The sequence below is a fragment of the Branchiostoma lanceolatum genome, chromosome 5 (assembly GCF_035083965.1).
Source record: "Branchiostoma lanceolatum isolate klBraLanc5 chromosome 5, klBraLanc5.hap2, whole genome shotgun sequence".
NCBI lineage: Eukaryota > Metazoa > Chordata > Leptocardii > Amphioxiformes > Branchiostomatidae > Branchiostoma > Branchiostoma lanceolatum.
Window position 1 is genome coordinate 17801403 of NC_089726.1, and position 17805 is coordinate 17819207.

The 17805-nt window shown below is 43.9% G+C and overlaps 1 protein-coding gene and 1 long non-coding RNA gene across 3 annotated transcripts in view; one reads left to right on the plus strand and one right to left on the minus strand.

The window, feature by feature from the left end:
• The window catches only part of LOC136435533 (uncharacterized), a 49780-nt gene extending 32836 nt beyond the window's left edge, over positions 1–16944 (minus strand). Inside the window, exons 1-2 of one of the 2 annotated variants that reach the window (XR_010755858.1) lie at positions 16567–16944; positions 3914–4074 (exon numbers count right to left, since the gene is read on the minus strand). This is a non-coding gene — a long non-coding RNA (uncharacterized lncRNA). Of the gene's footprint in view, positions 1–3913; positions 4075–4308; positions 4424–16566 lie in introns of those variants that run through there. The other variant, XR_010755857.1, reaches the window with a different exon arrangement.
• On the plus strand, positions 1099–13803 carry LOC136435525 (myosin-7-like). The gene is made up of 33 exons (XM_066429106.1): positions 1099–1358; positions 1570–1713; positions 1877–2033; positions 2569–2596; positions 2736–2832; positions 3219–3311; positions 3449–3512; positions 3936–4037; positions 4337–4573; positions 4732–5000; positions 5151–5321; positions 5562–5877; positions 6012–6076; positions 6218–6423; positions 6702–6962; positions 7144–7291; positions 7451–7558; positions 7840–7986; positions 8193–8378; positions 8575–8661; positions 8902–9047; positions 9184–9331; positions 9478–9603; positions 9809–10015; positions 10229–10410; positions 10542–11152; positions 11446–11597; positions 11826–11914; positions 12139–12340; positions 12485–12805; positions 12917–13087; positions 13227–13427; positions 13558–13803. The coding sequence occupies exons 1-33, from the start codon at positions 1155–1157 to the stop codon at positions 13684–13686; spliced, it is 5775 nt and encodes a 1924-aa protein (XP_066285203.1). The 5' UTR covers positions 1099–1154; the 3' UTR covers positions 13687–13803.
• Positions 16945–17805: the final 861 nt, after the last annotated feature.

Genomic DNA, 17805 nt, shown 5'->3' on the forward strand with positions numbered 1-17805 from the left:
AATGATATACACATGTATTGTAATCATATATCAGAGGCCACGGTTAACCTTGTTGCCAGTAGTTAACCTTCCCGACCTACTGTCAACGCTGAACGCTCGAGCATAGCCGTTTTGGAAAATGCGAAGCTCGCATGATGAGTTTTTCCCGCAGTAATTCTAGACGCCTGTTTGGACGCTTACAGCTGTTTCCAAAGCTCCCAATAACCGTAAATATACACGACAATTTAAGCTATGGTGAATCTGTTTTCCTTTCAATATTATTAGCTACGAAAAGTGCGAAACTGTTAAACCAGCTGTTACACGCGTCATTCTGAAATGAAAATGCTCAGCCATATCAAATTACTCTTGATCACAGCATTAACTCTGCGACCAATAGGGTAAAGCCACTAATTGCTACCTAACCAATGGAGTGCCACACATATGAATAGTAATTCAAGCGCCGCACATAACTCTGACATATTTGGTGCAGAATATTCTCGTATATAAGGGCTGTGACGGTCCCCGAAATATCACAGCTTTGCCAGTCGAAGGTGAGTGTTGACGCTAATTGTTCATGCATCGGTCGGCTTTTTGCATTGGCCTATGCCTTGAGTCACAACTCGTTTTGGTATTGGCACTCCTATCATGCACTTTCTTTGATATTGATATACTTCTGACTTTTAACGTTCAGTGGCTGCGATTAACCTGAAGCTAAGATGAAAGTTGGTTTCAAGCCTATAAATGTAACAGCATGATCTGTTCGAATATCCTGATATATGAACTGAAAGCTTCGGATATACAAGCGACAGGCTTTGATATGCATGCATGGTCTTTACTCGTCATTAACTAACTTACAAAGACCTTGAGGAGATGCATGATTGTATCCTCATGTTCATTCTAACATGTATTTTTCAATAACACCTTTCGATTGAATATAGTATTTGTTTCACTCCTAAGGGAATTAACAATAACTCCTGGTAGCGTTCTCTCTAATACCTCATCTAAATGTCTTCTTCAATAGCGCAACCAGATCGTCTTTTGTCAAAGTATAGTGCATTCTTCAATAATTGTTTTAGTGCAATCTTAAATGAGATTATATATGATTTTGCAACCCTCCCAGCTGCAGGTCTCTCTCTACTTTCTTCTTGGTGTGAGCGTCCAACCAAAGAGCCACCATGCCTGCCTACGGTCCCTCACTCATGGACCAGCCGTCCGAATGGTTCCTCGCGGGACACCCAGACACCATGCGAAAGCTGAAGACGGCTCCCTATGATCCTAAGAAGAACTTCTGGGCTCCGGACAAAAAGGAGATCTTCGTCAGGGTCGAAGCCAAGAGCGAGAAAGGTGATGACGTCACCTGCGTTGCTGAGGGCGGAGCGGTAAGTTTGTATTGTAATCACCAAGACTATGGTAGCAGCGCAATTGTTCTTTTTTTCTTTCTTTCTTTAATGTAAGCTCATCGTTTGTGACGACACTGTATTTCAAACATTTTTGCGACGTGGTGGCTTGTCAAAGATACCACTTTTGCACAACTGTGCTCTGCATTTTGAAGATATTAAGTTATTAAACTTCCGATTCCTTTCCCACCAGACTGTTGTCGTCAAGAAGTCAAAGTTGCTGCCGCAGAACCCGTCCAAGTTCGCCTGCGCAGAGGACATGGTGAACATGACCTTCCTGCACGAGGCCGCTGTGCTGGGTAACCTGAAGGAACGTTATGAGAACACTCTCATTTACGTGAGTATCATCAACATGTTCATTCTGCTTTCAGTATGTTTGTGCTTTGGCCATGCTGAAATTAAAGGAATTTGATATGATACTTTCATTTCTGTTTAAGGTTTTGATTAGCAAGTAACTTGGCAGACAAGATAATCGTTAAAGTTCCAATCTCTTTTTTTAGACCTACTCTGGTCTGTTCTGCGTCGTGATCAACCCCTTCAAGCTTCTGCCCATCTACACCCCGAGCGTGGTGGACAGTTACCGCGGCAAGAGGAAGACGGAGGTGCCACCCCATTTGTTCTGCGTGACTGACAATGCCTACCAGAACATGTTGGCAGGCAAGTCATTTTGCTGATCCAAACACCAGTCTCTCAATGATGAAAGAGAGCATATGTTGTTTGAAACATCTGACCATTAACAAAACTTTTGCTTGAGTAACTTTTGTATTGAGTATTTTATTACCAATATGTCTAACCCTCATCGGCGTACCTCTGTCAAATGCATGTAATGGACGGACCTGGAAAGAAGTCAGTATTCTTTGAGGGGTGTGTACAATCCATTTTAAAACATCAAAACTCACAATTTTTCCTGGGCCGCTCTTAAATTAGTCCAAGAGGAGACTAATCGGCTTGTGGGTGCGGATTGACACTGTATAGCATGGATATAGAGAAGGGACGGAAAACCCCAATTGGACTGTTTGAAGGTTATTCTGCCTGTTCAGCATTTAGCATAGTTATCTACACGACTGGCTTAAACCTATACACACACTAGTTAGTTGGTTCCTACTTTCGTTATTAATAATGTATGGCTAAATCAAAGCCAATACAATGGGCCATTCATTACATTGATTATGTTCTCATATCATTCTTCCAGAACGCCAGTGCCAGTCTTGCCTCATCACGTAAGTTTTTTTCCTAACATTTGCATCGACGGGATAATAACGTATTTATCATCTTAACATTTCCCTGGATCATTAATCATTTCCGTACCAGTAGTGCGTGTTGTCTATAAAATGCTATACCTACTTGCCTTTAAACCAGTGGCGAGTCTGGTGCCGGGAAGACTGAGAACACGAAGAAGGTTATTGCGTACCTCGCCATGGTTTCCGGAACTCCCGGTGGTGGCCAGGAGAAGAAGGTATGCAATGTAGAAGTAACATTCGCAAAGTGTGCTCTACGATATATACAAGCAGAAATTGGAAATAGATTTTTCTTGCTTGTGTATTGGGCCGTTGGCTATTTTTTTTTACTTAATGTTCAGCTGATTCGAATAAACGTCCGGAACGATTTTCATTAACATATCATAATTTTCTTACAACTGACAAATGATTTTGATAAAATGTCATCGAATGTTTGTTGATATGCTTAAGCCAAGCAACAATACTTTCATATCAATTTTTTACAAGATATCTTAAATATGAGCCGGACAGAGTGGGAAAATGTACACAAATAGGGAAGAATATTATGCAAAACAATACGCAAATACTCTGGTAATTTCCTTTCCTTTGCTTCGCATTTTTACAGATCGGTCTGGAGGAGCAGATCGTGCAGACTAACCCTGTACTGGAGGCTTTTGGTAACGCCAAGACCGTGAGGAACAACAACTCCTCCCGATTCGTAAGTATGATTGGTTGATGATTCATAGAATCACGTCGTTGATTTTAACCATGCGTGTGTACGTTGTTGACAATACATATCACCCCTTCTTATCGCTAGCTTGACCACACTGAATAATTTTCACTGACTCTCTGCAGGGTAAATTCATCCGTATCCACTTCACCAAACCCGGCAAGCTGTCCGGAGCTGACATCGAAAGCTGTAAGTACATGTGTCTTCTTTGCCATAATCGGCTATTTTTGTTCAGAAAAAACAAACATATAGTTACATTAAGTATTTGTGTTCTTTTAAACGATAAGCTTAATTTACAAAAGCAAACCTTTAGTATTGGTATGAAGATCATCAAAATTCGTATTATTTTAGGTTTACCCGTCAATGTTCTTTTCTACGAACCGATTTTGTATCTCTTTGACTTACCCAAAGGCAATCATTTAGATGATACACATAAGGAATGACTAAGTATACAGCTAGGACTTAACTTGTTTCATTATAGCATCCATAGTTAAGGAAAATACAACAATATCCAAATAAACATAGCTGTATACGTACAATAATGCAGGTATTAAATTCTTTTCAATATCATGCGTGAACGTTCAACTCACGGTAATTCATTCTTGCTGCCAGACCTGCTGGAGAAGTCCCGTGTCGTGGATCAGCTGCCCGGCATGGAGCGTGGTTACCACATCTTCTTCCTCATCATGTCAAACGGCATCCCGGCTGTCACGGGTAAGAATGGTCGAATTGGTGTCACACAGTCGATGATCTGTGGGGGAGGATAAATATCATAAAACAATTAGCTTAGCCTCGCTAATAATGACCTCCATACACTTAGTATCTGGGCACTAACAGAAAGCCCTTATTTATGCTGTGTGCATTACACCATGTGCTGGACTCGTGGTCATCTAAAAAGAACCTCACCTTTACAGAAAGGTGTCACATTAAAGTGATTTTTTAGAATTATTAAAAAGGAATTTCTTGATAATTTCATCAAATTCACATTCCAATGCTATTTTGTTGGCATTCAGAGCGCATCATGACTGGCACGGACCCCTCTGTGTATCACTTCATCAAGGAGGGTGTGTACACCGTGGCCGGTATGAACGACCAGGAGGAGATGGGTCTGACGGATGAGGGCTTTGACATCCTGGGTTTCACAAACGAGGAAAAGAACAGTGTGTACGACTTCTGCGCTGGCATCCTGCATATGGGAAATCTGAAGTACGCGGACAAGAAAGACCAGGCTGATTGCGATGATCCTGCTCGTAAGTTTTCGCTATTTTATACTTTTGGTGTTTCCTTTCAAACTCTCATGATACCATTCAGTACGCCTGAAATTAAATGTTCCTCATGATTGATACGAAAAGCGTATGAGGGTCACGTGACGTTAAGAATGATACAACTACTATGTTTCACATTACAGCTGCGGAGAAAGCAGGCCGAATGTTCGGTGTCGATGGCATGGGACTTTTGAACAACATCTTAAAGCCACGTGTCAAGGTCGGTAACGAGTTTGTGACGAAGGGCCAGAATTCTAACCAATGTGCCAACGCTACTTCTGGTCTTGCAAAGGGTATCTATGGCAAGATCTTCAAGTTCCTGATCGACAAGTGTAACGAGACCCTGGCTACAGAGCACGAGAGAGCATTCTTCATCGGTGTGCTGGATATTGCTGGCTTTGAGATCTTCGAGGTGAGCTGTAATAGACAAAACACATTATAAACGATAATGGTTGCGCTATTAAACTTACAATTCAATATCGATCAGGAAGTTGCAAATCGCTCAGTTATTTCTTGATTCGTCTAACTAGCTTTATCGTTTCAATTTTTGTTTTCAAACCAGCTCAACAGTCTTGACCAGATCTGTATCAACTACACCAACGAGAAACTGCAGCAGTTCTTCAACCACCACATGTTCGTACAAGAGCAGGAAGAGTACAAGGCCGAACAGATTGACTGGGAGTTCGTCGACTTCGGTATGGACTTGGCCGCCTGCCTGGAGCTCATCGAAAAGGTTGATGGCAAACTCTATTTCTATTTTGGACTCTTGAGAAATAAAACACTTGTGATAATTTCAAATTCAGAAATGATATCGAAAGACGTCAATTTTTCAGAGTAAAGTATTATCAACATGGTAAGACAAAACCTTTCTATATCAATTAACCATTTGGAAAATATATTGTGTGTCCATAATCTTACTTATCAATGTTGACTGGCAACACAGACATAACCTACAATAACGTGTTTTATACAGAAAGGAGGTCTGCTGCTGACGCTGGAGGAACAGTGCATCATGCCTAAGTCCTCTGACCAGTCCTTCATCGAGAAGCTGAACGGCATGCATCTGGGCAAGAATCCCAAGTACGGCAAGCCCAAGCCAGGCAAGAAGAAGTACGAGGCTCACTTCGAGCTGGGTCACTACGCCGGACCTGTGGCCTACAACATCACCAACTGGCTGGACAAGAACAAGGACCCCGTGAACGAGAGCGCTGTCATCACCCTGAAGAACAGCAAGAACCCGCTTATGCCTTCCATTTGGTCAGACTACATGACAGCAGAAGAGCAGGCTGGTCAGTATTTTTTTTTTTTGAGACAACGAATTTCATACAATTTTAATGTTTGAACTTAAATTAAAGCAGCAAGTGTAAAAAATTGTCATTTTAATCGCGTTTCTTACATTAGTAAAATGTATCACCCTCTGCAGCTGACAAGAGCGGTGGCAAGAGGAAGAAGAGTGGCTCCATGCAGACTGTGACAAGTGTCCACAGGGTAAGTAGACTGATGATTAAAAAGCCCAAAGATTGAAAGCATGTCTGTCAAAATACTACTCTGTAGTACACAATTTGTGTCCGGAACGTGACATCACCATTGTAGTAACTCCACTGAGGGTCTACTATATGTTTTTCATAGGAGCAACTGGGTTCCCTGATGGCCAACCTCCACGCCACCTACCCCAGCTTTGTGCGTTGCCTCATCCCCAACGAACTCAAGACCGGTGGCATCATCGACGGGCCTCTGGTTTTCAACCAGCTGACTTGCAACGGTGTACTTGAGGGCATCCGCATCTGTCAGAAGGGATTCCCCAACAGGAGCCTCTATGCCGACTTCTTCGACAGGTGAATGTTTTGCACTGTGCTCCATTTTGGCGACGCCTGACGGTCGAGCCTAATAGTCTAGTATCGTGTGCAGTCTGCAAGATTTCTACAAATAGTACAGGAATGTGTCAACGGGAAGTATACTAGGAAGAATATGTTCATTATTTGCTACTGAAAAACAAGAAATCAAGTACAAATTATGAATTCATTTCAACTGAACGAAATGGTTAACAAAGTTTTCAAATCAGTATAACTACTAAGTATAAGCGAATATACTACATGTATATTTCAATCCTTAGGTACAAGATCATGGCCGCTGATCAGTTCGATCCCAACGAATTCGAGGAGGGGAAAGTCTCCTGCCAAAAGATCTTGGACAAAATTCAGCTGGAAAAGGCCAGGTATTCCTGTGGTCTCAACAAGGTGTTCTTCAAGGCTGGCACGCTGGCTATCCTGGAGGAGATCCGCGAGGAGAAGGTCAACGAAATTTGGAATATGGTCTCGGCTCGCGCCCTTGGCAAGCTTCAGCGAAAGAAGTACATGAAGCTGTGGGGTTCAAGGTAGGCCTTGAAGTTACATAAACCTAACGCAATGATTCTATGACTGGGATATAAATGTTTCGTGTACACATGATGTCTGATCCACGTAGCTAGAATATTAACTCGCTACTTTCCTTAGTCGGCCTTAGCCGTGAAACGCAAGCGTAAGTTAACAATAGTAACAGGCTCCGTTTCCCCACAGAGCGGCTGTCGGCGCACTGCAGCGCAACATCCGCGCATGGTTCAGGCTGCGCGATGACTGGTGGATCAAGATGTACCAGGCGCTGAAACCAAAGCTGACCGGAGGCAGAGCAGAGGAAATGCTCAAGGAAACCACGGAAAAACTGAAGGTAGGTGACTTCTTAGAGCTGCAAAAGGGTGTTAATACAACAGCCTGCAGTATATCAAATTAGTTAAACATCTGAAAAATATAGATACACAAGATGTCTAAATTGTAGGGACTTACAACTTTATGCTGCAAACATCAGCTAACTCTGACGTCCTTTTAGGTCATGACAAAGACATATGAGAAGGTTACCAAGGAGAGGGAGGAGCTGGAAGCAAGATTCAATGACGTCTCATCCGCAAAGGACAAGATCAATGAGCTACTGTTCAATGTAAGACCCGTAATGTTTCTTTATAAGTATATGGTGTTGCAAAACTAAACACTTTGATGTAGTCTTCATTCATAATTTCTCACGGTAAGTGGAGATACAACAATGTATCAATGATTCTATTCATTCATAATTTCTCACGGCAATAGAGATACAACAGTGTATCGATGATTCTATGATGCGTGCATGCGATTAGATATTTCTTATCTAAGTTAACAACGAAAACTTTTTTTCTATGTTTCTATGTGTCATTCTATGTCAACACTGTTATAATGCTTCCATAGGAGAGGGACATCATGCTGAACGGCGAGGAGCGCGTGAACTCCCTGCTGAAGGAGAAGGCAGAATTGGACGCCCAGCTGCAGGAAATCGAGGAGCGCGTGGAGGATGTGTCCGACCAGAACAGGCAGATGGAGTCCAAGAAGATGAAGGTATGACGTTGTTAAGATCATGTCGTCTACGGCAGGGTGTCTTTTCTTATCTAAAACTGCAATGTATGGCTACAAGATAAGCACATACATACAGTCTAATTACAAAGACCTGATGCACTTCCATATACCATATGTCTAGAAGCAAACTCATGACTTGTTCCGATATTATGCCTGCTTCATCCAACTTTCACAACTTTCCTGAATAGGCTGAGCAAGAGTGTGACGAGATGAAGAAGGAGATTGAAGCCATCACGCTCAAACTGAACAAGAGGGAGAAGGAGAAGCAGGAGGTGGAGGACAAATTGCGCGCCATGACTGAGGAGGTGGCCGTGAACGACGAGCTGATCGGCAAGCTCGGCCGCGAGAAGAAGAAGCTGGAGGAGCTCAATGCGGTAAGACATCGAGTCTATGATGAAGACCAAAAGAGAAACTGTATAGCTGTCCTATTATCATAACCGCATGCCTTTTTCGGATCCCTTTCCTTATTACATATACGTTGAAAAATACCCAAAACATTACAGCTCATGAGGAATTTACATTATAACAGCCTTCACAGTTTTCACATATATATTGTCAAATACATTTCAGCAAACTCTGGATGACCTCCAGTCCGAGGAGGACAAGACCCAGAACCTCACCAAGCTCAAAGTCAAGCTGGAGCAAACCTTGGATGACGTAAGAGACAATCCCTTCGCATTCGAGTCGACTGATGAACAATGATAGTTCGTACCTACAACTATAGTGTAACAACTGGCATCCGTAGCAAAACTTAGATTATCAAAGCTGATGCGTGTAATAAATGCACATGCCTACAGTAATCTATAATCGGTCTTCATCGTATTAGAGATAGGAACTAAAGTCGATACCTATAGCATCTTGTTTGCCGAAACAAATCGTTTGATTACTTTCCTTAAGCTCGAGGACAACCTTGAGCACGACAAGAAGATCCGTGCGGACGTTGACCGCGTCAAGAGGAAGCTGGAGAACGATCTGAAGAACGCCCAGGATCTGGTGGTTGAACTGGAGCGTTACAAGGTCGAGCTTGAGGAGAAGCTGAAGAAGTAAGTGAACTAGTCAGCTATAGGGTTTTGCCATTCAAATGTCATTTCTGCAGAAAATGGTCATTTCATCAAAATGCAAGTACCTAATACGAACGTACAATGGGCATTAGAAGTTCCTTTTACATGGCCTATGTAGGAAGGAGTTCGAGATCAACGCCCTGAACACTAAGGTTGAGGACGAGACTAGCCTGGCAACTCAGCAGCAGAAGAAGACTAAAGAGCTGCAGGGCAGGATCGAGGAGCTGGAGGAGGAGCTGGAGACAGAAAGAGCTGCTCGTGCCAAGGTATCTAGATAAATACATAAATAGATAGATAGTAGAAACTTAAGATATATGTATTTGAAACCTCCTGCTGTACCTCATTCTCAGGCTGATACAAATCGGAAAGGGGGCCGTTAAATTCACCAATGGTTACCTTCTGAAATTCACAGCTCGAGAGGCAGCGTGCCGAACTCTCGCGTGAGTTGGAAGACATCGGTGAGAAGCTGGAAGAATCTAGCGGTGCCACAGCTGCCCAGGTTGAGCAGAACAAGAAGAGAGAGGCCGAGCTCCAGAAGGTAAGAGATATTTGTAGAACTAAAGATGAAGAAAACTAGTTAACTGTTGTCATTACGATCTAGCGAAAATCATGGACGGTTACAGAAGTACATGTACATAGTACGTGCATTATATTCATCATAAGTTGTGTAAAACAAACAATTAAAGCCAAATTATATTTTCGTCATTTGACATTGAGTTGACATTGCTGTTGCCGTGTAACAGGTTCGTCGTGAGCTGGAGGAGGCAACCATTGGCCATGAAGCTGCCACCGCCAGCTTGAGGAAGAAGCACAACGACACCGTGGCGGACATGAGTGAGTCAGTCGAGAACCTACAGAGGGCAAAGACAAAGCTTGAGAAGGAGAAGAACTCCCTCAGGGTGGAGGTCGATGATCTGGCTTCCAACGTTGAACAGGTCACCAAGCAGAAGGTACATGCACTTTTGATATACTCTCGTTTTTATCTTCTGATTCAACAGCTACGGTTCACGAGGTTGACATATTGATGCTCATTTTTCTCACAATTTCAGATATAATGATATCCACCAGCATGTAATTTAACACTCATACAACACAGTATTTTATAATACGCATCATAAAATTTCATATTTCTTATACAGTGTGCGCATAATCATGTATTGCAGGTCCAAGCTGAGAAGATGAACAAGCAGCTTGAGGATCAGTTCGTTGATGCCAACCAGAGGTTGGAGGAGAATGCCCGTGTCGCACAGGAACTGGGATCACTAAAGACACGCTTGACCGCCGAGAACAACGACCTGGCGCGTCAGTTGGAAGAGTCCGAAGGAGTTTCTAACCAGCTCAGCAGGTACAGAGCAACAACAACTGTCCGTCTCCCGACGATATCGATTTAACACATCTCTCTATTATCTAACCAAATATCGTACCACACAATACACCTCTATTCTGGAACAAAATGTTTTGTCTTCAATCTTACAGAACCAAGAGCATGCTTACACAGCAAATGGAGGAGGTCAAACGCCAGCTCGAGGAGGAGACCAAGGGAAAGAACGGTTTCGCCCACCAGCTGCGTGCTACTCAGTCCGACTGCGATGCTCTGCGTGAGTCCTTGGAGGAGGAGCAGGAGGCCAAGTCCGAGATTCAGCGCAATCTCGCCAAGGCTAACTCTGAGGTGGCAGCCTGGCGCTCCAAGTACGAGACCGACGCCATCCAGAGGACAGAGGAGTTGGAGGAGGCCAAGAAGAAGTTGGCCGCCCGTCTGCAAGACGCTGAGGAACAGGTTGAAGGGGCCAACGCCAAGTGCGCCAGCCTTGAGAAGACCAAGAACAGGTTGGCTGGCGAGGTGGAGGACCTGATGTTGGATGTGGAAAAGGCCAACACACTGGCGTCTCAGCTGGAGAAGAAGCAGCGTCTGGTTGACAAGCAGACCGCCGAGTGGAGGCTGAAGTGCGAATCTCTTGGTGCTGAGATGGAGACATCCCAGAAGGAGCACCGCGCCTACCAGACCGAGCTCCTGAAGCTGAAGAATGTCTTCGACGAAGGCATTGAAGCCCTTGATGCCATGAAGAAGGAGAATAAGGCTATTCAGGGTATTGGTCTTGTTGTTGATTTTAAGGCCAATTCATCAGTGGGTTGAATTAATTGAGCAATATGCACGCGCTGTCTTCCTCTCTTATAGGTCACACGTGGTCACTGCTAAGTAACTGCTTTATACATAACGGCCTTGTACTGTCCTGTAGCTAAGTAAATATGTCCAAAGTTTATAGATTGCTCTTATAACGGTTGGTTTGGTATTTCCCTATAATGTTTCGTCAAATAAGAAAAAACTGCCAGGAACATATCAAAGAAATATTACTAACATAATGTCCCCTTCGGTTTACAGAGGAGATCAATGACTTCAACGACCAGCTTGGGGAGAGCGCAAAGAACCTCCATGAGCTTGAGAAGAACAAGAAGCGCCTTGACGTTGAGAAGGAGGAGCTCCAGAACGCCTTGGACGAGGCAGAGGGTGCTCTTGAGATTGAGCAGGGCAAGGTGATCATTCATTATCAAAGCTTACTCCTTTATTACGTGGTTCTCTTCGAATTTTACCGGTCAAGCAATGGCTTTTAGATATATTAATAAATGTATACGTCTGTAGTACATTGGCATTGTATATAACCTTGTGATAACAATTCAGCACTACTTTGTCGGAATTAGTCCAGAGATAAAACTTTTATATCATCAAATTACATTGCGACTTTTCTTACAATTCTGTAACAGGTTGTCAGGACTCAGCTTGAACTGGCCCAGCTGAAGGGTGATATCGAGAAGAAAATCGCCGAAAAGGAAGAGGAGTTTGAAAGCTCCCGGTGAGTAGACTGCGCTTTTTCAAACGTTGTATGACAGGATAAACACGCTCAAACAATGTAGTCACGGGTAGCAGCGTTTGATAAAATATGGTCCATCTACCAACAAGGTTTGTCAACAAGTTTCTGTCGGACTCGGAATACTGTCTTGTTTTTAGCGTAATACCAGAAGTACAAATTTGTTAAACACAATTGTTTCATGCTCCCTTTCCTTCTTGCCATTTCAGTAAGAACCAGAATCGCGCAATGGAGGGAGTGCAGGCCTCTATCGAAATAGAGAGCAAGCAGAAGGGAGAAGCGCAACGAGCAAAGAAATTCCTGGAAAGCCACCTGAACGACGTGGAGGTTCAACTGGAGACCGCCAACAGGTCCAACGCCGAGGCCAGGAAGAACATCGCCAAGCTGCACTCCCAAATCCAGGAGATGCAGGTACCTAATGGAAGAACAATCTTGTTATCCATTTTATCAAATAGCTAGTCCACATCATTTCATAACATGAAGCCCAAGCAAAATCTGACAGTATCAATTGACACAATTTGCTGACGATGATTGGATTTTCTTTGCTCACGGCAGGTTGCCATCGACGACGAACAGCGTCAGCGTGATGAGATCCGTGAGCAGTACAACATGTCTGAGCGCAAGTGCCAGATGCTGGTGGCGGAGGCTGATGAGGTCCGCGGGGCACTGGACAACGCAGAGAGATCCCGCAAGGTCGCTGAATCTCAGCTGGTTGAGACCAACGAGAGGCTCGGCGAGCTGAGCACACAAAACTCGGCCCTGTCCGGACACAAGCGCAAGTTGGACGGTGACCTGCAGCAGATCCAGTCCGAGCTGGAAGAGGTCATCGGCGAGCACAAGAACACCGAGGAGAGGGCCAAGAAGGCCATGGCTGACGTATGTATAGGCGACGTGCCGTTCTAGTAACGTCCACTTTTTGTCAAGTTGCTCGTATCGTAGTGGTGTCAACATGTTTTGATATAAAAAATACCATCTTCATCATTCCAGACTTCCCGCATGGCTGAGGATCTGCGTGTGGAGCAGGAGAACTCTCAGCACGCCGAGAAGGTGAAGCGCACCATGGACGCCAACCTGAAAGATCTTCAGCGCCGCTTGGATGAGGCTGAGGCTATCGCACTCAAGGGAGGCAAGCGTGCCATCCAGAAGCAGGAGACTAGGGTAAGTACGAAGACATGTAAAACATGCCTTATATATTTCCATGGTTCTTTGTACCTTAGTACCAGATTGTCTTCTCCTAGTACAACTATTCATCACTTTACACGCTTGTACGTAACCGCAAACATTGTTTGTCCGGCAGATCCGTGAGTTGGAGGGAGAGATTGGCCAGCAGAACCGCCTTCACCAGGAGGACCTGAAGCAGCTGCGTAAGAACGAGCGCCGCCTCAAGGAGATGACCTTCCAGTCTGATGAGGACCGCAAGAACCAGGAGCGCATCCAGGAGCTGGTCGAGAAGCTGCAGCTGAAGATCAAGGCCTTCAAGCGCCAAGTGGAGGAGGCTGTAAGTATTTTGCCAAATGTCATAAATTCTGCATTTACGCCATTTGTTTATCGACAGCGGCAATTGGATAGATTTTAGTCCATCAGCGCCTGATCAAGCGATTCAATCTTTGATATTCTTCTGACTTCAGGAGGAGCAGGCTTCATCGAACATGGCCAAGTACCGCAAGGCCCAGCACGAGTTCGAGGATTCTCTGGAGCGTGCTGAGATTGCCGAAGGCTCCCTCAACAAGCTTCGCACCAAGGCGTCAAAGATGTAAATGGACAACCACAGATGGAAACCTGTTGTCTTACAACCTGCGAATGCCTCATTTACCTTTGTCTTTGTAATTTGTTCGTTTTCTCTTAAATCTGAATAAATTACAATGTCAAAACCACGACTGCTTTCCCTGTCGTAAATTCAATACAGGCCCTTTTTTCATACATATCATACGAAAGGACTAACGTATTCAGGTATGAATTCCGTTGTAGTGAATGAAGCTTTTAGAGATACATGTAAAAAGAAGTATCCCAACAATATGTTGCTAACAATAACGTCAAGCTGTAGACAGTAACTAGTATGACAATATCCGAAACTACCTAACGATTGTGTTGCCACATGAATGCCCAATACCCGTGGTCATCGTGGTCATAGCATGGATATCCCACTTCACCCATCACTGAGCCTCTTATAACACCCTCAGTACCAAAGCAATTATCTAGTATTATATGCCAAAGGATATTGTGATTGACTGTCATTGATATTCTACATTATTGCTCCCGATGATGGTACTTTGCGGACAACTTCTACATTGTCAATGACTAAAACAATTAGTCGAGAAACTATACAAATCTTGACCCAAATCGTCTGACCCCTCTTGAGCAATAATTTATCCGATTTATCTATCTGCCCTATCATATCCTTATCCTATTTCTGTCTTACTTTCACTGTAGAAAAGTTAATACTGGATACATGTACATTTACAATGGGCTATTATGAACAATAACGGGGGGTTGGGTAGGGGAAGTGCAGATGTGTTGCCCTGCACTCATTTTAAAATAGAAAATCAACGGTTATGGTTATGAAACCAAATAACACTGACGTATAGCCTATCATACGGTTAAACACAACCGCCATTTGTTACTGGCCAATATTCATGGGAGGAGTAGAAGGAATCATGGCCATGTGGAAAAAGGGAGAGGGAAGTGCATCAGTAAGACACCAACATGACAAGAAAAGGAAGTAAACGAAAAATGCAACACGACTGAAGAATAAAATAAGGAACGTTAAAAAATGCATCGGTATTCCACGCCGCATAACTCATGGTCTATTCGTAGGAGACACGTGTTTGCTTATGTTGCAAAATGTCAACCCCCTACTAAAAGAACAGATGAGATGACGACTGCTGGTATATATGTTTGTGATACTTTTGAGAGCTGAAGACGTATACAAGTGTTGGGATACTTCCTAAATACGCAGCCTCAGCACCAGGAACAATGTCGTGGCGGCATATGAAGATATAAAAATACATGAAGGGAAATCATCAAAAAGAAAGCTTTCCAGCCACATTTAATAGGGGTAAAATAAGGTAAACATCATCTTCCACACACACACCGGCAACTGAAAGCCATCGTCGTATAAGCCGTGATACTATGGACAAACTGTCGTAGGAGACCGGCTGGAAACACCTAACCTGGGTACCAGCCTTTGAAGTAACCGCTTATTGGCGCTAGCTCATCCTTTTCGCTTGCTAGCAAAAAGATTGAGCCAGATTAGTACCCAGGCTAAGTAACACTGGACAGAACAGAAAATTCATTAGATCATAATAGGAGACAAGATTTTTGATAAGGCTTGCCTTTACATCAAAACGGTCTACAACACTGCTAGGATTATAAGTTATTCCTTCTCCAATTACAGCGCATGCGTAAAATAGTTGATAAGTGGAGCACGGTGGTGACTTCCTAGCCTCTACCAGTCTCCGCGGGTCGCTGAGAAAATAGTAGAAATTGGCCAAATAGAGTCAATTGTATGAAGGGAGTCGGCCAAAGTCCCCTGGCAAATGTTCTATTTCCGACGCGGTTAGTCTGGTAGAGACACTAGTGAGAGACTAGTGACTTCCTTCCTAACTGTAAACCCAGTTAGCGGCTAGCGACGTTGGGAGCGGACCGAAGATAACAAGTTGTACTCCCAGGCTACTAAACCCCACGCAGCGCAGAAATTTCGTCCGGCTCGCGCGCACCATGATATTTTTCCACGCGTGTACGGCGGATGACCCCCCTGATCATTAGTATCATGTGGCGAACCAGCTGTTACAAATATGATACAGCTCGATACTTCGAAAGAAGCATGTTCGTATAGAACTTACAAGCATTCATAAATAAATCAATACGCAGCTGAAGTGGTCCCATAAAATACTCCGTCTGACCAAGAAGGTTGATTTTAAAATCAGCAAAATCCACAGCTTCTCTCCTCGAAGATAGGTCGAGTCTTCTTTCTTTCTGTGCGGGAGTGTCAATGACTGTTTGTGTACAACGCCAACGAAAACATTTTATACGACTATAACGTTGTTATATAGCTAAAGCTCAAAATCGGTTGTCCAATTTGTCCTTGACCATTGTTTTGTTTTTATTTCTTTTCGTTTGAGACAATGGATCGCTTTGATATAATAAAACAATTAAATCACAGTGTTTCCCATTGTCGTTGACATTCAGTTCATTAACAGAACGTACAGGCATCATAAAAGTTTGCCACGGCTTGCAAAGTCGGTTACTCACGCCCTAATGAATGTTTATGCCCTGCCATCGATGTGAAGAGCAACAAACTGCTACCCTTGACATGTTATCTGTTATCTTCCCAACCACCTCTGGAGCCTGAGGGTAGCAGCTGGAACCCCCGATGGTCCAAGACATGTTAACTGCAGCTTCACAAGAAACCGCCAGGGGGCGCAAAATGTAGTTGTACTTGGGCTAAGGCGTAGGCTCACACCCACAATAATCCGATCGTTTCTAAACTTAATAACTTTTTCTAAACACACAGAAACGTCAGGCACAAAGATAATGAAACACACACACACACACACACACACACACACACACACACACACACACACACACACACACATCGAAATCGTGTAAACAAACAATAAAGTAACAAACCTTACCTGAAATTAAGTTCTCAGCTGGCCAGGCCGGGAGAGTGCAACATGTGTTCTATCGTCAGCTTATCTCCAAGCAGATCTCCAGGGTGCCAAAATTGTATCAGCCAGCCAGAGAAGCCCCAGTCAACCAGTGAAACAAACAAACAAACCAACAAATAAATAAACAAAAAAAACAACGAGCTCCAGTCCGGCAACGGTGCCTGATAGCCAGAGATTGAGAGAATCAGAGTCAACCAGTCAACCAGAGAAACAAACAAACAAGCAAACAAACAACGAGCTCCAGTCCGGCAACGGCGCCCCACTAGACTGGAGCTTCTGGCTGGCTGATATCATAATACGATTTTGGCACCGTGGAGATCTGCTTGGAGGGGAATTCGCTCTCTGTTCTGTAATATATAACAAGACGTCACATGGATGGAGCTCTGAAGTAGAGAATTGCAAGTACATGTATTCTTCAAGCAGAGGTACATATGCCCCGTTTTTTGTCCGCTCGGGGCATATGATAAAAATGTCACAATCTTCCCCCAACCACCCAGCACCCACCCCACCCCAACCTCTGCTTGGAGAATACACAGACCGGACGGAGGGCAGTGCTCCTACAAATTTCGGGCGATTGAAACCTCTGCTTTCAGAATAGGTACATGTACTTCGCCTAGTAATTATGTACTAATAGTAATTCATAGATCAGACCATTCACACGTAACTCTGAGACTCACCATTCACACGTAAATGTCCAGTGACTGTCAACAAGGGGAGGGCCATGTGGCGCGTTCGCGCGCCAAAAATCAGCTGTGCGCCATTCATCATCGAAGCTCAAGCCATCTGTTAACGTTACAGCGTTAAATTTATATGTTGGCCGTGCGTATGATACATGAGAGACTGAAATAGTCGTTAATCGTTTACTTACCCAGGTCAAGGTTGTATCATTTCGTCCCAGTGAGCCGATAATTGAAGATTCATTCAAGGAATCCCGCCGCTGGATGTCCCGCCACGCACGGGATGCCGTGGTCTATATTGACGGCCTCTGATTCGGGGGTAGCTAAATAACATGGTGGCGTTCCTCTGGCGGTGTTCCTACGTTCATAAATTGCTTGTCTTTCATGATGCATTTATCAAACGATTGACACATTATTACAAAAAACAGAAACCATAATTTTCGTGGCTACACGTGATCACATCAAGTTTCAGCAGAATGTGGACCGCGGGAAGCTGCTTCAACTTATTAGGGACAGTCCAAAGACA